Source organism: Mixophyes fleayi, chromosome 2 (assembly GCF_038048845.1).
Source record: "Mixophyes fleayi isolate aMixFle1 chromosome 2, aMixFle1.hap1, whole genome shotgun sequence".
Taxonomy (NCBI): domain Eukaryota; kingdom Metazoa; phylum Chordata; class Amphibia; order Anura; family Limnodynastidae; genus Mixophyes; species Mixophyes fleayi.
In genome coordinates, this window is record NC_134403.1 from 329,783,521 (window position 1) to 329,805,397 (window position 21,877).

Consider the following 21,877-nt stretch of genomic DNA (forward strand, 5'->3'; position numbering starts at 1 on the left):
CTGAGAGCGAAAGCCTGACTGAAGAGGATCCAATAGGTTGTTTGTTGTAAGAAAGTGTGTGAGGCGAGTGTAGGCAATTCTCTCGAGAAGCTTGGAGGGGCATGGGAGCTGGGAGATGGGGAGGTAATTTGCGAGAGATTTAAGGTCAGAATTTTGTTTTGTTTTTTAAAATGGAAGTAATCACTGCATGCTTGAAGTGATGGAAAAATACCAGTAGAAAGAGATAGATTACAGATTTTAGTTAGAGGGGGAATGAGCACAGGAAACAGGGATCTACCAATTTGTGAGGGAATGGGATCAAGAGGACAGGAGGTGGAGTAGGAAGATGAGAAGAGAGTAGAAACTTCCTCTTCATTTGTGGGGTCAAATGAAGAGTGTCAGAGGGTGCTACAAAGGAATTGAGCCGATTGCTTGTCGAAGGAGATGATACCATTTCAAGTCTGATCTTATCTATTTTGTCCTTTAAATAGGAAGCAAGATCCTGTGCACTGATGGTAGTTGGAGGATTTTGGGCGGGAGGATACAGAAGAGAGTTAAATGTATTAAAAAGGCTTTTGGGGTTAGAAACCTGAGCATAGATGAGAGTTTGGAAGTAGGGGATGTTTCCAAATGTTACAGAAAACAAAGCAATAAAAAAATTGTTGCAATAAGCCAGCAACAAGCACTTTTTTCCTCATGATTTGAGTCCTTATCTATGTATTATGCACTTGTTTAATAGCACCGTGAAATACCTGTGTGGCTGGATCACTTATAAATAACTTATTTGTGGCTGGATCATGTATAAATATTTTATTGTAGAAATGTATTTCAATCAGAAGTGCAGGCACCAATGTATAAATTCAAATACACTTACCGTGTTACATTGGGATTTGTTTTGTATGGAAGTGTCATTATTTGGGTTTTTAACTTTGCTAGAGGAAGTATGTTTGCTGATAGCAGGAAATGCTAAATAAGTCTTTTGATGTGAAGTGACAAACGCCTGTATACCCAGAACATCGCAGTCCCCATATAAATCTATGGGGACTGTGATGCTGCACGGTATTAGCCTAAACATAGATTTCCCCTACATTAGGCAGTTAATGCATAGCGAATATACTTAAAAGATGCCGTAACAGCCATTTCGGCATCTTTTAAGTAGAAATTACCTTGAAGCATAGACCTCAGAGTGACCTCCAGCCTTGTCCTCGTCAACACTCTCACCTGTGTTAATGAGATAATCACTACTTGATGTCAGCTGGTCCTTTTGTGGCAGGGCTGAAATGCAGTGGAAATGTTTTTGGGCTAAAGTTCATTGTCATGGCAAAGAGGGACTTTGAAATGAATTGCAGTTCAACTGATCACTCTTCATCAAATGATGGAATATATGCAAATTACCATCATAAAAACTGAGGCAGCAGACTTTATGAAAAATAATATTTGTGTCATTCTCAAAACTTTTGGCCATGACTGTAGATGCTTGTCAAAATCTAGGAGCAAATGTGTAGTCTGAGCTGTAGAGGAGCATATATCCTCTCATAAAAGTTTCTGGAACTGTAGATTGACATAGTTTCTAAAAGGCCTAAAAAGCAATGAATCAAGAGGGAACTCTTGTGAGAGGCCTTGGGGAACCCACCTGAAAAGAGAAAGAGCCAAGTAGCCAGACAAAAAGGATTTAAAGGGAAAGTGTGCCATTTGGCAACATGAGGTGACAGTGATTGGCAGCACAGCTGCACCTCGAGAGGAAAATGAGTGCATGAATATAGAGTATATTGAGTATGAAATATAAAAGGAAACAAGCATGATACAAGTTGTACCCTACAATGAGGGAAATTGTTCCAACTGGTTTTTAAAGCTGTATATGATAATTGGAAAATTAGTATTGGGTAAAGACACAGCTATAACTGAAGTTGTTTGTAAATGGATAATTATTTTTGATTCTGATCAAAGAAATCTAGAGATAATGTTTTAGATCCTTCCAGGGCTTGAAGATCTGGTCCCTGCTGACTGTGAAATTTGTAGTTGTAATAACGTATTCCAACCAGAGGTGCGCCTCCTTTTGCTTGGCTTGTAAAACTCTTGCTTTCTCTGACATTATGACCAGATCATTGGTGAGCTGTCACTCAGTTACAGTTCCTGTGTTTCGATCCCTATCCTGTTCTTGCTATACTATTTTTGGCACACAGGTCCTGGTATTCTGATCCTATGGTGATTCCCTGGTATGCCGATCCTGATATCCTGAGTTCCTTGCATCCTTTTACCAGGGAAAGCCCTGTGTTCAGTGTGCAGTCCTGAGTTACTTGCATCCTGTCCCAAGCATGCAGTCCTAAATTCTTGGCATCATGTTGATAATGTGCAGTCCTGAATTCATAGCACACTGTTCCCAGTATGCAATCCTGAGTTCCGAATATCCTGCACCCAGTATACAATCCTGAGTTCCTGGCACCAGTTTCCCAGTGTGCAATACATGAGTTCCTTGCATCCTGTTCCTAGTGTGCAATCCTAAATTCCTGACACTCTGCTGTGTGCACTCCTATCTCTGTGTCCTAAGGACTCCAAACCATTGTCGAAATGAGGAACTCTACTCTACACTTTCACAAATCTGACTCCAATTGTGAGATAATTTCTGACAGACCATTACAGTGGGACTGGTTAAATGAAAACTATCTCCACTGCAGTGAAAAAAATGTTCCCTTTATATATAGATTTACAGTAAAAAGCATAAGTGTTTATATATGGGTTAATGTTATAGTTTTTTTAAGGTTTTATCAACCATGTTTTTGCTAAAAAAAAAAAAAAAAAGCAAAAAAGCAAATGAGAAAATTTGATATCACTAGCTAAATACTTGGTAGTAACAGGTGTGTTTTTAGTAAATTACTTTAGATTTGAGGAACTTTGCTAAATAGTGAAGGTATGTGTTAGATGGGTCTTCTGTATAATCAGGGAAAATGTAAGTAACTTGTAAGTTTTACCTCAAATTTTCTAAAGTCATTCTTATTTTTGTCAATACGGGAGATGCAAGTTAAAAAAAAGTTTTTTAAATTGCTATATGTTTACATAAAGCAGGGACTGTTCGCTGTAGAGTGTCAGCTTAGGGAGTAGTGATACAGTTGTGACAGTTTCACTAAACATATGTCAGGATTTGAACTGTTTTTTCATGTAGCACACAAATATCAACTTTAAATTTCAGTGTACAAATAAGCTCACAAGTATTTGTGTGCTACATGAAAAAACAGTCAGTATTGAAGTTATGTGCAAAACAGAAAACTGCAAAATTTGCACCCCTTGTATTGTAACATGGTTTTGTCCAGGACTTAAATAAGAAACTTCTTAATTTAAGATCCTTAATGAATCAGGCTCTGCATCTGGAACAAGCGTGACAAGCTCTGGTTTACAAAATTGTCCTCACTTTTGGCAGAAGATCCCATGTAATGAAGAATAAGCAAAACCAAGAATGGGTTTTAGAGCCCCAGCAATCTGGAGTAAGGTGATATAATGAGTTTTTGAACCCTTGGTATGGATTTATTATTTTCAATTACTTTTCCACACAAGAATTAAATGTACAAAACAGCAATGTAAAATACAACAAATAAACTAAAAACACATCCAGGATGATCTATTTCTTTTTATTTGTCTCCAAACAATTGATAAAAATCTTCAGCATAAGCACATCCAAAGTATGGATATATTACCCCTTCCTGCCAATTGAATGTGGGATCGATGCTCCACCAGGGACATACGCAGCTTGTAGCTTTTTTTATGGCCGGGCAATTTATTTAATACTGCAGTTACAAAGCTAGGGACATTATTACCTAGGTCTGCAGTGGGTGCAGGGGAATGGATCAATAAAAACAAAAAAAAGAAAAAACCTATCCACCAAAATCAGAGTTCAATAAGTTGGACCTGAAAAATATTACATTCCACAAATAAATCTAAAAAAGCCATTCACTTTAAGTATTGGAGCAAGAAAAATTCACATACTTAGAGATGGATATAAATACAGGTGAGGAATCTCAGGCTACATTGTACTCTTTATTGCACTGTTTAGTGAAACAGAACGTGTCTGGAAATTAAAACCAATATTTAAAAAAAAAGTTAAAGCCACCAATGCTTAATCTGTGCAAACCACTTTTATTTTGTGCCGCAGACATCTGGCTTAAAGTGTACCCATCTATACACTAAGGGCTAGATTTACTAAGCTGCGGGTTTGAAAAAGTGTCGATGTTCCCTATAGCAACCAATCAGATTCTAGCTGTCATATTGTAGAATGCACTAAATAAATGAAAGCTAGAATCAGATTGGTTGCTATAGGCAACATCCCCACTTTTTCAAACCCGCAGTTTAGTAAATATACCCCTAAGTGCCTCGTCCTCACTGATGCCACTGGCTCCTAGTGTTTTGCCCACAAAATTCCGACACCAGAGTGCAGGCAATAGTTACACTTCAATTGCTAAATATCTTTCAGGATATTGAAGCAATCTCTAAATATTTGGGCTAGTCAGTGTCGGAAGTAAATACACAAAAATTACCCATTTGATGTTCTGAGAAAAAATAACAGTTTGATTTGAGTTTGACACTGTTGTGCAAGGCAAATGTTAAGTTACAAGCAAAACTCAAACAATTTAATAGTTCATGCCACGGGACTTGAATATAGAAACTGCTATTCCTTTACATTAATTGCATATCAGCAAATGAGATACCTACATTATATATACACAAATTGCTTTGGCCTAGACGGGTGAACATTTGTTGGCATTAAATCTTGCAATACCAAATCTTTGTTGAAGACTCCTGTGGTAATCTAAGAGTTATAGGAATACTGCGAATTTCATATCTGCTTCAGTCTTCATTGTGAGGACTCGTTTGCTTACCCACATTGTACTGTGCACAATTTATACCAAGGACGCTTCTGTTCACGGTCCACATTCCGTGGACCCAAGTATGACCCCCACCAGAGCCAGCTAGTGATCTGTTATGTTACACCTGCTGTCCTTTCTCTTCAGTTAATCAGGAAACAAAAGTATATATACATAATAAACATATGTAAATAAAAAGATACAGGATCATCACTTTGAGGGATCTGGGAAGCATTGCAATGTGATCTCCCACACAAAAAGGTTAAATCAAGATGGCAGAAAAGGCACCATTCAGCTGGGAGCTCCGTGGAAGCAGCACTTGAACTGAGCACTTGAGACTCCTTGCCCTACTAGTATTTACATACAGTATAGGGAGATTTTAGACCATAGGGCAGTGGAACATCCCAGCTATGAAAATCCTTGTTCCAACATGTTAAGGGGATTAAAAAAAATGCAAAAACACTAGATCAGAGTAATAATTTATCTGATTTCCTCTTCCACCAACCATCAAGCATGAATAAATGACAATCCAATGAAAGCGACCTGCAATTTTAAATGCAGAAATGAACCCATGCAGGAGTGGGGTGTACTGGGATGTCCGGCATTCTTCTCAGGTTGGACTAGAGAAGCCCCATAGTTCCAAGGACACGTACAGAAACTGCATTTCTCAATCCATGGCAATATTTTCTCATCCCTAAACATAGCACCGCTCACACTCTCATCACAATTAGGATAATGGTTCAGAGGATTTGGTTTCTGTGTCGCTGTCGCTCAGATAGCTCCGTGGGGAATATTTCGATCGGTACGTGCTATCAAAGTTGTCCCGTTCATCGTCACATCTGTTGTAGCTTTGCGGTTTCCTATAGGATGGGGGACTGGTAGAAAACAAGACAATGTCATTTTCCAAAGAACAGTCAAGTGCTTACTTAGGTAACGTAAGATTACAATAATAAACAAAGTGGACATGCAGCATCTATTAGGGTAATGGGGAGGGAAGTGACTAATCTTTGAAAAAATAGATTATGTTATGTTAGTTCTAAGTAAGCTCTCATGAGAGTGAATGCATGCCATTCTCACCATGTTGCCACTCATATTAAGAATACATTTGTATATTAGCTGCATGCAAGATTATATATATGTTTGCTCCTGATGAAGTCTGTTTTACAGACGAAACGCGTTGAGTATTTGCTGCTACACTACCATCGCTGATCAGATAGGCTTGTCATCTACTTCTGGATGTGTAAGTTACTACTGTGTTTAATAAACTTGAATTTTTTGGATACTACATCTCTGTCCTTTCGTGTATTGAGGTAACCAATTGGATAATCAAGGTTGGCTGAAGATTGATTACACCCTCACAGTCCACAGGATAATCCTACAGATAAGCCATTAAACTTTTGGCTTCTGGTACGCATACATCTTCATTGGTGTGACCTGTCTGTGTATATATCTTCCTGAATGCTATTTGGCCTTGTGTGATCTTTCATCTTATGAACTAATCATATTTACTCTAGACACTGTCGATATCCACATGGTGGGAAGCTCTGGCTGGCTTATCCATTTCTGGTGGTTTGGTTCCTTCTCTGGATTTTTCCACTTGGCTCAATTAACCCGCCATACTACACTATTGTGCGCCTCCTCTCATTTTATTTTTAGATATATATATATTTATTATATATGAGTATTTTGCTTTAAAACATAATTGTCACACATAGTGGAGAAAGCCATTTTGTGCACTCAACCAACATTTGCAAGAATTCTGCTGATCAATTCACTAGGAACTAGTGACACTCAAAGTGTCTCAGTGATGTCATTAGGTCCTAGTAAATTGATAGTTTAGTGGTTCCCAAACTGTGCGCCTAGGCTCCCTGGGGTGCCTCGGCGATCTCCCTTGGGTGCCTCAGCCAGGGCCCGTGGGAAGCAAGGTGGGGGACTAATTGGTAATTATTTTGGTTAGGGGTGCATTGAAAAAATTATGGACCCCCTAAGGGTGTCTTGAACTGAAAAAGTTTGTGATCCACTGGGCTAAACACTGAAACAGCCACAAAATGTCTGCCTTCACTTTGTGTAGATGACAAGTGCACTTTATATTATCAAAGTAATACAATATAAACACATTAAAGAGAATGTATACAACACTAACAAGTTAGTTTTGTCTTGGCTTTACCCGTCTATGAATGATATAAAATGAATTACCTTCCATAAACACCAAAAGACCAGTGGTAACAGGGATAAATAGAAGCACTTAGTTTTTCAACAAGACAAATGATCATATATGTGTAGTAAAATTAAAACCAGCTATAGTTCATTTAACAATATGTCTGATCAGTGTCCTGAAGCCTCAGTTTACTTTGGGTATTACAAAAAAAACATACATGACAAACCTATTTATATATTACATAAGACACTATATAGCTGCTCTCAAGGACAACCACATATTTCAATGAACTATAATATACAAATCTAGATTTTGGACAACAAGAACAAATTATTTGCTTGGTCGCTGTGATTATTTTTGAGGTGATAAAGAACCAGATGTCACAGTGCTCGCCCATATATGACAGCCGTGAACTTACCCGTGTCATATCTATTGAATTTAGCATATGTTTAAGTCATATAGTGCACTATACACTTTCAGTATTCACATTGGGTTATTTACTAAGCTGCAAAATTACAGATGTCCATCTTAAGAGCTTTACCCCCCCCCCCCCTCCCTTCCCTTCTGTCACATCATGCGCCTATTTTCACTCAATCGCGCCTCTGGACTCGTAAACACATTACTAGTGTGTCAATATGGTGACCAATCAAAGGGCGCACAATGTTGCACCTTCAGATAGAAGAAGCTGGGTGTTTCTTACTGAATGAGAACTAAGGCAGAGTAATATGACTTTAATTTGCTGTCGCAAACATTTAAATGTGCCGCATGGGATGGAAATTATCTGTTTAAAGGGGTGTTTTTCGGTTTAGTGGTTGACAGCAGAACCTTGTTATCCCAGGGCAAAAAAATTCAATTTCATTCGTAGTTAAACTAAAAGGTAACAGAAATTCTGTGTGAACCATTACTTTCAATGTGATGGTTATTGCATCATCCAGACACATAAACACATCTAGGCATATGAAGGCATGGAGTCACTTATGCAGAAGCCAGAAAATCCCAAAAACTAGAGTGGAAATAAATAAATAAAATGCTACTGTTTGATAATATGTCATATATATTATTATATTATACATGATTACTAAAGTGTATATTTGTTCTGTCCATTTTATTTCTCTTAAACAGAGCAAAGTAGCAGATTATGCTCGATGGTTAAAAAAAAGCCCATGTGCATATTGCCCAAGTCCCTCCTACAATCACTATGAGGAGCACTGGCAAAAAAGTTAATGAGGAGGGAAATTCCAGAGACAATATGGAGAAAGACTGGGGTACTTTTTAAAGGTAACCTTGTGTATCTTAGGCTTGGTAATTGGTTATAGGAAAAAATACCAAAAGTGCCAAGCATTCTTTATAATAGATCCTATACCTGCGATTGTAGTAAAAAAAAATGATATATATATTTATATATTTCCTCCGCCCAGACTCCCATCCCACCATGACCTCTCTATTGTCGTCAACAACACCACCATCTCCTCTGTCACCCAACTTCGCTGCCTGGGTGTCACCCTCAACTCCTCTCTCTCTTTTGCCCCCCACATTATTCCCTTGCCAAGCCTGTAGCTTCCAACTAAGCAACATCGCCCGCATCCGTCCCTTTCTCTCTCAGGATGCCACCAAAACTATCATCCAGGCACTCATCTCCCGCCTTGATTACTGTAACCTCCTCCTCACTGGCCTCCCCCACTCCCGTCTCTCCCCCCCTTCCCTCTATACTCAATGCGGCCGCAAGACTCATCTTCCTCTCATGCCGCTCTTCCTCTGCCTCGCCTTACACTGGCTCCCCTTCCCCTACAGAACTCTTTTCAAACTCCTCACCACCACTTACAAGACTCTCTCCCACTCTACTGCCCCTTATATCTCTAACCTTCTCTCCATTCACACTCCTGCCCACTCCCTGCGCTCGGCCAATGACCGCCGCCTCTCCGTCACTATTATCACCTCTTCCCACTCCAGAATCCAAGACTTTTTGGCCCCCCTTCACTGGAATGACCTCCCTCGTTCCATCCGTCTCACTCCTACTCTGTGCTCCTTCAAACGTGCACTCAAAACTCACCTCTTCCTCAAAGCCTACCAACCATCTACTTAACCCCCATCTCCTCTCTTCAGCTCGTTCTCCATTCTCTCCCCTTGCCTCAACTGGCTCCTCTTGTGGCTGGTCTGTTTACCCTCCCTTAGGATGTAAGTTTGCATGAGCAGGGCCCTCTTCCCTCCTGTCTCCTCACCTAGTCTTCTGCTCCGTCGTAGCCTGCCTGGGGTTTCTGAAGTATCGGTACTTTTTGGTCATTGTTCTGTATGGTTTCACCCTGTATAGTCTACTGTTTGTACTGTGTGCGGAAACCTTGTGGTGCCTAACAAAATGATGATATATCTACTATATAAATGCCTAGTGGCGTGTGTGAAAAAAAAAAAAAACAAGCTGCAGCGCCACCTGCTGGGCAGAGTTATACACTGACCTATATATTTCTTGAAGGAGAAGTGACAGTTGGGAGTGGTTGGTGGTTGCCGGGGGTGACAGTGGGGAGTTTTTAACACCTTAAGTAGCTTGATGAAGGATGTGGCGATGAAGATGAAGGATGAGGTGATGGAGAAAAATGATGAGGTGGTGACGTGGACAAAACCACGTTAAAAAAGGGCGCTTGCATCGGGAAGTAACGCTCTTCCCCTGAGGAGGCCTGGGCTAGGCCCAAATGCATGACAAGAACCTTTTTAACACCTTAAGTAGCTTGATTAGACTAGAATGCATGAGTATCATGCACGGGTTAACTTGTATGTGTATGTGTGTGTGTGTGTGTGTCTGTGCAGTGGCAATTCCACAAAGCGGAAACAGGTACATATTTTTCATTTCGGAAATGGACTACTACATCCTGACAAAGCTCCCTGTATCCTCGCAAGCGCCAAACAGTTAAACCACTAACGTGCTACATCAATCCTAATGAATTGCCACCATCACCGATTATTAATACAGATCTGCAGATCCTGTGCAATTGCACAATGCGGAAGGAGAAACAGCATCATTAAGTACCCTTAGCGATCATTCAATCATAATACGGCTGTGGACATTAATCCATTTAATAGATGCAAATTACCTTCAACTAATATATTTAACCCTACACATGCTGCACTCTATTCTTCTTTCTATTACAAGAATTTCCATAAGCTTCTAGCCTTTGGGCACATAAATATAGTTTTTCTTTTTCCATTGAATTTATCAGAAAAGCTCTATGTATAATGCTTCTGCTATTTAAAAGATGTTAATGTTGACAGAGGTAGGATTGAATGTGCTGGGAGATACTGAGGTGGTTTCCAATCAGATAGCCGAGAGCTACGGTTAGTAATTGCTTATACATGCACTCACATCCCCTCCCTCCTTATATTCCTGATTTTCTACCCCTATGAATCTTTATTCGGCTCCAAAATGCACCCTCCAGGCAGAAACAAATTGTGTTGAAGTTGTGCAAATTGCAGGCACGCTAGAGTATTAATCCAGATCAATGAGCGGAGGGAGATTGAAAAACAAAGGATCTGTCAGGGAATTTGCAGCCTGCCCTGCGAGGATTCTCCTAAATGAACAGACAAATGAACATGCACAAACCGGGCACCAAGTCAGTCGGCTTGCAGGCTGACAGCTCATGTAAAATGCCAACAATGTACATGTTACGTATCTCACAAGCAACTTCTCCAGGCTACAAGTACAATGAAATATTGTGCCTACCCGTTATCCTATACAGACAGCTATAACGCTTAATAGGCTAATTGGCATCTCTTGTGTAACAAAAGGCAATGCTGTCTAAAATGCATTTTTACAGTGCTAATAAGAAAGGTGACTACTCTTTATTGAATTTTTTTGGTATTTCAATTCTTAAAGTGTTAAAAGACCCATTTTTAAAGCATTCTCATATGACTTTTATAATAGACTTATAAAGGAAGAAATGTATATTTTCTGACATTTATATTGAAAGGTTCTCTGTATAACTTCTGCTTTTTGGTGGTGTTTGAAATGGGATAGGATGGGTGTCCCTATACATTATGTGGGTGCTATATGCCATCTTTACCTACACCACTTCCCTTATATATGGTATTATCAAACACTGTTTAGAACAGAGGTGTCCAAACCCACTCCTTAAGAGCTACCAACAGGTCATGTTTTCAGGATTTCTGTCTGTAGAAACAGGCGGGATAATTACTGACTTGCACAAATATATGGAACTCATCTGTGCATGATTAAAGAAATCCTGAAAACGAACTTTCGGTAGCTCTTGAGGACTGGGTTTGGGCACCTCTGGTTTAGTAGGAAATAGGAGGAAAAAGAGAGGGAGGAGAATGAACCACCAAAGACGATGTGTGGCTGTCTTCTATGTGGAAACAAACTGACTGTGCCACAAAAAGGCTGTTTCCTGTTACTTTCCTGTACACAACCCAAAGAGAAATAAAGAAAATCGAAGAAAACCATTTGAGGTTACTGTCCATTTAAATGTGAAAACGACAGGATATGTAGGCAATGGGAGTTATGTAATAACACTGATGCACTGTACTCCATAGCCATAAGTTATATCAGAGTTTAGGGTACAAAGTTGCATAATACCTTAAAGTTAAATTATTAATTGACATTAATATCTGATTGGTTGCAGAACATGTGTTCTACTTGCATCTAATTAATAACTCTTTCATAAAACCCAATGAAACGTCTTGCAGTCTGTTTTAAAATGTTCCTACATGGGCAGAACGATGGCTTAGTGGTTAACACTTCTGCCTCACAGCACTGGGGTCATGAGTTCAATTCCCGACCATGGCCTTATCTGTGTGGAGTTTTTATGTTCTCCCTGTGTTTGCGTGGGTTTCCTCTGGGTGCTCCGGTTTCCTCCCACACTCCAAAACCATACTGGTAGGTTCATTGGCTGCTAACAAAAATTGACCCTAGTCTGTTCTTTCTGTGTGTATGTTAGGGAACTTAGACTGAAAGCTCCAATGGGACAGGGACTAATGTGAATGAGTTCTTTGTACAGCGCTGCGGAATTAGTGCCGCTATATAAATAACTGATGATGATGGGCGACACTGGAGTAAAACGGAGGATTACAGGGTTTTTCCACCTTATACTCTCCTGACCTTTTTACTTAATATGTTATTTTTTTTCTTTCTAATTTCATCCCGTTACTAATTTCATCAGTTTTCAGAAATTTCTTTTGTAAATACCCCTTTAATGAAAGAAAATGATGTGACACAAAATGTGGTGAGCACCATGACTGTGTGAGATTACAATCTATTATCATTGAACTCCTACCCAAACTGAGAAGTATGAGCAGTTAATCAATAGGCACCTGTCATGGTGACATGTAATTATTAGACTACAACATGATGGCTTCAAATGGTGTCTCTCTGACACTACAGAGCATGCAACATACAACCGGCACCTTGTCCATCAACCTGGTATGTACGTGTCCTGTTTTCATGTATGATTAGTAATAACGACTGTTTGGCACTGTAAAGATTTGTGGATCCTTATAAATAAACGATGATGATAACAGGTGCAACACAAATTCCATTCAGAAAGGACTCGTGGAAATTGTAATTCCTCAAGAATCTTTGTGAAGAGTTCAGTCGATCCTACGTCTACACTTTTGTCTCCTAGCTGCTTTGCTGTGTGTAGCTAACCCAAATATTTGCAAAACTGCTAGAGAGAAGTTAATTTATAAGCAAGAAATATTAATATATTATAGAGGTCGACATTTCATTAGTATACTTAACATAACTTAATTATATACCTTAATTACAAGTGAAAGGAGCCAAATTGTGTCTACTTGCTCGCAGCAATGCATATAGAGTTTTCCAGAGAGTTCTCTCTGAAATGTAATTTACTAAATTATTCCAAAGTGTTAAATTAAGGTGGCTCAGGATAAAATGTTATTTGTTACTGCAGGTGCTTTATCTGAGTTTACAAATTCTCTCTGCCACTTTTTGCTATTAATCCCTCTGCCCTTCAATGCTTTGATCTCATTTGTGCACTTTTATTCAAAAAATTTACATTAATTCAAGACTGAACCACTATAAAGTGTGTGGAAACCTGACAACCCAAAACCTGATTGATTATCAATCTGATGCACAGGAGCCATATTTGCCTACTTTTGAAACAACATTCCAGCGAGTAAGAGGACGTGCCCTGCTCCGCCAAGGGGGCGTGTCTAGGTGCTAACCATATATGGCACAGTGACTAAATGTATATGGTATGGCGATCATCTGTACCAACTTCTACCTTATTTTAACTGGCTTGTGGTCAAGGAGATGCATCTCAGAAGATTAAATAACTTGTCATGGAGAGCTGGGGAATAGGCCTTGGTGAGAGTGGTTACACTGTATCAAGTGTTAAATATTAAAACAATTCTGCATAAGAATGTAGAAACAAGGTTTGTCCTAAGGAGAAGTGGCAGCCTCAGACTGGAAAGGGTTAAACAGTGAAGTGCTAGATTGCTGCAATGAGACCATGGATAATAAAACAGGCGACAAGAACTGCAAACTGTTCCTGCTGTGCCGATTAATTTTCAGTCTGTTCGCGCTGTAGCTTCCTTGACAGGAAGAGCTACACAATGCTTAGTAAAAGCGGTATTTTCAACAAATATGTGTAGAAGGATATTTGCATATCTGTGGATCACCAAACTCTCTCTTTTCAGGGCTGGACGGATTGAGGTCACCCAATGGGGGTGTACGAGAGCTGAGCAGATTAGCAGACTGGCCTTTAAAACATAAATGAGCCCCAGGCTTGTGGTTTTTTTCTGTAGTAGAGATTTCCAGGGCTGGCACAATGTACACGGTCACCTTGTTGTATCCTTGAACAAAATAAAATAAAATGCCCAAGGGAATTCTATATGAATACTAGCATGGAAACACAGTCATGTGGCCTTAGGCAGGTATTACATATACTGTATAGTTAATCAAGCTGTAGAGTCACAAGGTCATAAAGTCTAACTCTTCATGGGTACTCCATTTATATACGCAGAGATAGAAAAAAATTTACATATACAACTGTATTTGTATATAGACAGGTTGCAGGATTAACAGACATATCACTAGGTGTACCAGTACTATAATAAGGTGGGTTGAGGGAATTTCCTTTGGTAGCAAGATTAGGGGCCAGTAAATTGTAAGAAATTGATTTAAATAAAGTTTCTTGACACAAAAGCTTAAACTGGTAATCTGTATCTTGATGATAGACCTAAGGTTGATTAAGTGACTTACCTGTTTCATGTCATTGATAACAGTTACAACACATAGATTTTCGAAATCACAAAATATTCACCTTAATTTGCATTTGGCCGTGAAATTTAGGCCATCCTAATCCTACCCCAACCACACCACACAGTAGAACTGATGACTGATGCCCCAGCTCTACTCACAGGCTATAAATTCAGTGATAAGAGACTTTACAAGAACATTGTGCATTGGCATGCCGCAGAATTGTGAAGCAAAACTCAACAATCGCAATCATTGGAACATCGCAACTCTGAGTCCCGTCTGCAAAACTTCATTCCATCAATATTTTGGAGCAATTTTGCTCAACTCTTTTTCAAAGTATCCAACCAAAAATTCCTAATGCAAATATCAGGACATTTTAGCATACAGCCACCCAAGCCACTGATTTGCACAGACCATGGTACAGCATTACTGTTAAGCCCCCAAACATGTTTTGGCACGGAACACAGGACTGCCCCATGAAAAGTAGGGTATACATGAGCAAAGTTATATAACAGCAGACAGCAATTCCATGTGCTCATGTCACCTGAGCATACCAATGTCTTCAGTGTGGCTGACAAATCATAAGAGGGTAGATAAGAGTTCCCCTCACTAATATATTAAGTTACATTTATGAAATTTTATTAAAATCCTACACTTTATATGACTAAATACTCCAAAAAACATACTAGTAAGTTAATGGCTGCTATTAAATTAACCCTAGTCTCTCTCTCTGTCTGTGTATGTGTGTGTATGTTAGGGAATTTAGACTGTAAGCTCCAATGGGACAAGGACTGATGTGAGTTCTCTGCACAGCGTTGTGGAATCAGTGGCGCTGTATAAATAGCTGCTGCTGATGACGACTGGTGCTCTTTAGTATGCATGGAATATATAGGAAGTCATATTGGCCTTTGTTCACTCCTCAGTTTCCAAGTTTACATAAACAAAATAATAATAATAATAATAATAAAAAGGTATTTGATATGAAAGACAGTACTGATACTATGCTATGAGCAGTGACACTGTGAGCTATAAGAACTAGAAGTTCTTAAATAGATGTACACTAGTTTTGTAACTCTAGTACATAATAAAAATGTAGACTTCAAAATCACAATAATGTGGTAACATAGCTAACTGCCAGTACATTACTGTTAATAATCACAGTAAAAACCATATCCTATTATTTATAAACCAGAGAAAGAATTTTGCATCTGTTGCATGCACAGTTTCTGAGTATTTTAGAACTGCAGGACTTACGTGTTATAATTCTCTATGGTAGTGGTTCTGTCTCCTTTGTGCCAATATTGCTTTTATATAGTTTCTAGCGCACCAAACGTAAAATTAAAAAAACTATATAAAAATAAATAAATCAGGTATTCTATTTTCTGCATTCTATATCTCCACTCAGAAGAGTGCATGGAAACAAAGAGCGGTCTACACTATTCCCGTTCCTGGACTCTCACAATGGCTCCTCAGTCATACATGACATGCTTTGCTTCTACGTAGGATTTGGTAAGGCTTATTACATATAGTTCCAAGTGATCAGTTGTATATTGTGCATGAAGTAAATATTACACGTATGCATATATAAGATATATAGATATGTGATGTGCACGTGACAAGTGAACCTGACTGCACAGGAGAAAAATATTAGCAGCAGGCATTTGTCACAGCAACTTAACATGCTCCTGCCACCTGCACAGCAGCGACAGCAACGTTGAAGGCTGCACCAATATTCATGAGTAAGAACCTATGAATTCACTAGGGAAGAGTGAATCAATAGGCTGAGAAGAGTTGGGAACACTTTAATTGGACCTATCAACACATACCAGAAAAAAAAAGTTAAAATGAAAAACTACCAGACCCTATTACCACTGTTTGCAGCAATCAAATATAAAAATATATCTTCACAAACGCTAAAATATGCCAAAAATAACAACATATTGCAGAGTGTTCTGTTAAGACATTTTAGCAACTCTTAGCTACCCAGCTGTTGAGAACTACAACTTCTGTTATGATCTGCCAGCTGCAGATTACAGGTCAAGTGTTGTTCTACTTTTAAAACAAGTACAAAAATACTTTACAGGTACAGATGAGACAAACTTGGTTAGGGCACTGTAATTCAAACGACAACCCAAAATAATGTTAGTTAATCCACTCCGTGCAGGGCATGCTACTGTAGGTCCACTCACAAGCAAACACCTACTGCCTTAATCGCTTTCTGGACGATATAAATACTTCATCATCAGACTGTCAACCTTTTTCTTCCTCTTCTTATCCTCCTTCTTTGACTGTTTACTGCTTTTCTCATCTTTATTGTCCTCTTGAGGATTTTCTTCATCATCTGAGTGCTTATTTTTCGGCCCTTTTTTTACACTGCCTCCACTACGGTACGATACTGTAGACCCAGATGATGAATCAGATTCTGATGATGATGATGAGGAGGAGGAGGATTCAGACTCTTTCTTCTTTGACTTCTTCTTGGATTTTTTAGGGCGTTTCTTAGAACTCTTCTTTTTGCGGTCTTCTTCAGACTCTGAGTTAGAGCTACTCTTTCGAGCTCTACTTCTTCTGCTGGGGGTCCTGGAGAAGTCCACAGCAGAGGCTGACCTCTTGATTCCAGATGACTCTCCCTTCTCTCTGTGTAAGCTCTTCATACTCATTACACTTTTTGAATCATCCTCTTCCTGTGAATCAGGATCAAGACTTTTCCTCTTGAACTTTATAGGCTTATAGCTTAGAACCTCATTGATTGCAGCTTCCAGATCTGGATCTAAGTAGCTTCGGTGGGAAACAGGCTGAAGATCTCTGCTTTCCAGCTCCTTGTCATCTACTCCTGGTGTTCTAGCTTGGGGAGGCACTGAAAAACTACGCCCAGAAGAGTGCTGACTATATAAAGACCGAGTATCGCTAAATCCAATGCTAACAGAGTCATCAAAATCATCTAATGTGCTTCTGGCCATAGACAGACGGGTGTCTGAGCGGCTTCCTCGAGTTGGGCTTTCCAGCATAAAGTCAGAACGCCTGCTCAGTGATGGACTCACAGCTGGCAGGCCATTACGTGGCTCATCTAATTTGGAGGTACTACGTCTTAAGCTAGGTGGGCTAGTAATACCAAAGCTCAATGTTGATTTTGTCTCATCGTCTTCTTCTAAACCCCTTCTGCTAGATAGGCGACTGGAAGTTACAGACACTTTATCAAACTCTGGACTTGCTATTGACCACCTCTTGTCAAGTCCTTTTCTTGCACGACTAGACGCTTCAGTAAATGCTTGAGACACCATAGATGATCGATCATCCATGTCTTCACTGCCTTGAGATTTTCTCCAAGAACATACTGAGAGTGTATCATCAAGATTATTTCCTGATGAGTCCTTCTGAACCTTTCTGAAAGATCTGTCGGGAGACTGTGACCTTTCTTTCAATGTGGAAAACAGAGAGTCCTCATCACCCTTACCACCTATAGAGTCCTTAATATTTGCTCTCTTTCTATAACTAAGGGAACTCATTACAGACATTGGCCTTTCCTCCAGCTCTTTGACTTGTTTGACTGGCTTGGTCTCCTTTCCCTCCTTCATATCTGTGCTTTGGCTAGGTCTTTCGTTTTGAGAATGTGTGGAATTTCGATGCATGATAAAAGTAACAGAAATGTAAAGAGGATAGAAATAATTAATAAGAGACAGTATAAACACAATGAAAAAGAAATGGAGAGAATAATATGTGTGTACAAAGAAAACGAGAATGAATGAGAAAGAAAAAAGTAATGTAATTAAAGTAGTAACATGTAAAAAAAATGTTAACTATATAAAAACAGAAAATATATAGGTGACAAAAATGCCTAATTGCTACTATTACATGACTTTCTTTTTTTGCCTACTATTATAGGCAACATTCGCCAGTATGCATTGCATTCAAGTGTGACTTGTCTCAAGTTGGAAATAAAAGGAGAAATCTCTTGTTAAGACTGAAGCCTAAGAATGCATCAACCCGTTTCTACCGACTGAACACCGTACTGGAGCAAATGAGACCGAGTCACAAAAAGGAGGTGATGGTAAAACTAGGATAGATACAGAGACATTGAAGCCTCCAAGCATGGCTCCTCTGACTAAATGATATCTTAGTCCAGATGAAGAAATTAGGAGATCATAACGTGCTGCCCAATCTCAACAATATGCCTTGAAAAATGAGTTTAGGGACATTGCTTGAGTGGCGATGCTTTGGCCTGTTGCTAATTGCTTGGAAATGACTAGCGTGATTCAAGCTGGCTAGAGAGTACCCCGAGTTATAAATTGTGATTGGTTTTCTGCTTAATGACGCACACAATTTTCTGATGACCCTCAGCAGAGGGATACAGGCTGAAATAAACATGCTCCTTGAAGAAGTCTTCTGCATCTATTGTCTGTCTCGCATGTAAAATATACAATTACCAGCGCAGCTTTCTGTCACAATTTCCCACTGTTAAGTGCTTGATTTAGAGCATTGTAGAGACGGACGTAAAAAATGCTGCATACCTGACAGAAGCAAATGATGTATTGCAATTAAAACGTCAGCTCCTGGGTGTGGAGGCTTACAGACAAATGTACAATATTCAGGACCCCTACTTATTTTCTTTTTTTAATATGAAGCCACCTGGCAGCTGTCATTGGCTTTCAACCCTGAGGGAATATGCAATTGCTTTATAATATAGACAGGAATTTAGACAGTAAAGACAGATGGAGAAGGAGAGAGAGCGAGAATGAAAGAAAGAGAAACCTGTTTGTATCTTAAAGAAAATCTACTTCTACTACACAACGTTTTCCTGTGTATATTGAAACATTGGGAAATATAGATACGGCAATAGATGAGATGAGTGCGAGCCATTCACTGTTTGTACTTCAAACCTCTCTAAGGAGAGGTTGTGCACAGCAGGTATAGTGGATTGTTGCTCGGAATAGCATGCAATTTAAAACATATCCGTTGAGGTTCCAAGAATTCATGAATGTTTCAAAACTATTTTGTATAGAAAGTAGTTTTATTTTAATTAGAGTTTCATTTAACGCTTTCTCTATTGGCGTGATTGTTTTGCTCCCAATACATCCTTCTATTCCCTTGCAAGCGGAACTAAGGTGCTTACCTCAGCCATTAAATACCGACACTATAAGAGGACATGCTGGAGGACAGAAAGGTCCTTCAGTTAGACACCAGGGGCCTGATTCATTAAGGTACTTAAATTAAGAAGTTTCTTATTTAAGTCTCTTGGACAAAACCATGTTAATGCAAGGGGTGCAAATTAGTTTTCTGTTTTGTACATAAGTTAAATACTGACTGTTTTTTTATGTAGCACACAAATATCAACTTTAAATTTCAGTGTACAAATAAGCTATCAAGTATTTGTGTGCTTCATGAAAAAACAGTCAGTATTTAACTTATGTGCTTAACAGAAAGCTAATTTTCACCCCTTGCATTGTAACATGGTTTTGTCCAGGAGACTTAAATAAGAAACTTCTTAATTTAAGATCCTTAATGAATCAGGCCCCAGGTGTGGGAGATCAACAGATGTGATTAAAAGTCTGTTTTACCTCTTTAACAGTAGATGGCAAATTTAAGTCTGATGCAGAGACAACAACAGAAAAAAATAACATATATAGACCAATCAAGTCTTAGATTCATAAATGTCTACTGACCTGGAGCTCTTCAAACTGCCATCGTCCGAGAAGGCTTTGGAAGAACTTTTGTTCTTGGACAGCCAAGATTTTACTCCATCCACCCGTTCATCCAGATCTGAGTCAGCATCTGAATCTCCATCACTGTCAGAAAAATCAAAACACCGGTAATTAACGAGAGACAAGAAAAAAAATAAAAAAATGGGACAGTGGACCAAAAGCAGGATACATGCTGTAAATCTTCTGATAGGGTTAGTCTCAATATTATTTTGGATAGTAGAAGACAACGGTAAAAAAATATTAGCGTTACATAAAGAGTTACTGATACTTTTGCTAGGTCCACATTTAGTACTAAAACAAGAGAAACAAGATTTGAGCGGCCCTGAAAAATGTTCTTTAACTACTTTACGATCTGTCAGTTTTAATTTGTGACTTATTTTGAACCTTAAGGTGAAGGAGTCATTTTCATTTTTACCTCAATTTTGTTTCTAAATGGTCAGTGAAACAAATGAAGTGCACTATCCTGCACAGAAAGCCTTACTTTCCATTACTAATTCCCCTTTTAAGGAAAATCTGTCATCCACATACAGTAGAGGCTGCTATTTTGTGGCCTGGATCAATTTTACAGTGAAGCCTCAATACATTAGCTACTAGTCTCTCATGAATATTGGTCATGCCTCATAAATACTGGTCACAAAGTATTTCGGTAAGGTGACCGGTTCAGCCTGAAAGTGGCTGCATCCAGCGACGCTCATTAATACAAGCAAGGAATCCGTATTTATTTTTTTGTCAAGGTAAATTTGAAAATCAACCACATATTGCAGAGAAAGATTGATGAAACTGTTAAGAAAAACAGTAGACTACTTGGCGGATATTAGAAACAATGGCTTTCAAACAAAGCCACTAGAGACATATATCTATTTTTCTTCACTTAATCTGCAAGCTGGTACTGTTTAAACACAGACTCCATTTTGGCATTTTGTTATGAGGCTCTCTAACCTCCAAATAAAAATGCAATTCGGAAAAAAAAAAATCCCTTTGAAATTTAGTTTCTAATAGCAAAGCGTAGTAGAATTCCCAAATATATGTGGTCATGCTGTCTCCGGCCGTGCCTTGTTGCATTCAAAATCTACTTGTGTCATTATGACAGCCTGGTAAAGGTTTAGGATCAAATGGGAATGCCAATTGCTGTGAAGACAGGTTCACTCAGGCAGCTGCTTGCAAACCTGAATGCATCACGGGTAATTTAAGCCGACTCGCCTGTTACAATAATTTAAAATCAATAAATATTTCAGTATTTCTGGCCTGGCATCCGTATTGGAGATGACTGGAGCAGAAGGCTGGGCGGCAGGATAGGCTTAAGCGAGATCGGATATTTCAGCCAACGCAGCGTTACATAATATTTAGTGATGCTATGTAAAGAAAACTAATTTGCAGCACTGAGTGTATTAAAAGGCGTCTGTCACAGCAATGTGTCATCAGCTGTACTCTTCATCCTCACAACGGCAGCTGGTACCATTCAGCAGGGAGATTTTTTTTTTTTGTGAAGCTATGAAAAGACAAGAGCATATGAAATAAAAGACATTCACACCTAGGTAGAGTGGGTTTACGTAAAAAGAAAATAATATAATACTAGCTTTGTCAATTGCCGCTCATTTCTGGAGTCAATGGTGGAATGAGAGCACAGTTCAAGGATGAACACATTAAAAACTAAAGCAGACTGATTTCAAATTATCCCAAGCACAAAAGATGTGAAATCACTCTCTTGTATAAGTACATTACATAATAGGAAACAATGTACCCTGATTGTAAATTCTGCCACAAAACATGATGGAAACAGCTTATATACAATGCAAATAACTCCTGGGCGCTTCGCTCTATAGACAGGGCGCCTCGCTCTATAGCCAGGGCGCCTCGCTCTATTGACAATGCACGTCCAGGGCGCCTCGCTCTATAGACAGGGCACGCCAAGGGCGCCTCGCTCTAGTCAGGGAACGCCAAGTGCGACTTGCTCTATAGACAGGGC

The 21,877-nt window shown here is 39.2% G+C and overlaps 1 protein-coding gene across 6 annotated transcripts in view; it reads right to left on the reverse strand.

Moving 5' to 3' along the window:
• Nucleotides 1-3,586: 3,586 nt before the first annotated feature.
• MYO18A (myosin XVIIIA) overlaps nt 3,587-21,877 on the reverse strand; it is a 248,957-nt gene continuing 230,666 nt past the window's right edge. For 4 of the 6 annotated variants that reach the window (XM_075196845.1, XM_075196843.1, XM_075196846.1 and 1 more), the window contains 3 exons: nt 19,873-19,995; nt 16,416-17,806; nt 5,573-5,707 (listed from right to left, as the gene is read on the reverse strand). In XM_075196845.1, the coding sequence (XP_075052946.1) occupies nt 16,420-17,806; nt 19,873-19,995 (1,510 nt within the window). In that variant the 3' untranslated portion in view covers nt 5,573-5,707; nt 16,416-16,419. Of the gene's footprint in view, nt 5,708-16,415; nt 17,807-19,872; nt 19,996-21,877 lie in introns of all 6 variants that reach the window. The other 2 variants (XM_075196848.1, XM_075196847.1) reach the window with 1 other exon arrangement.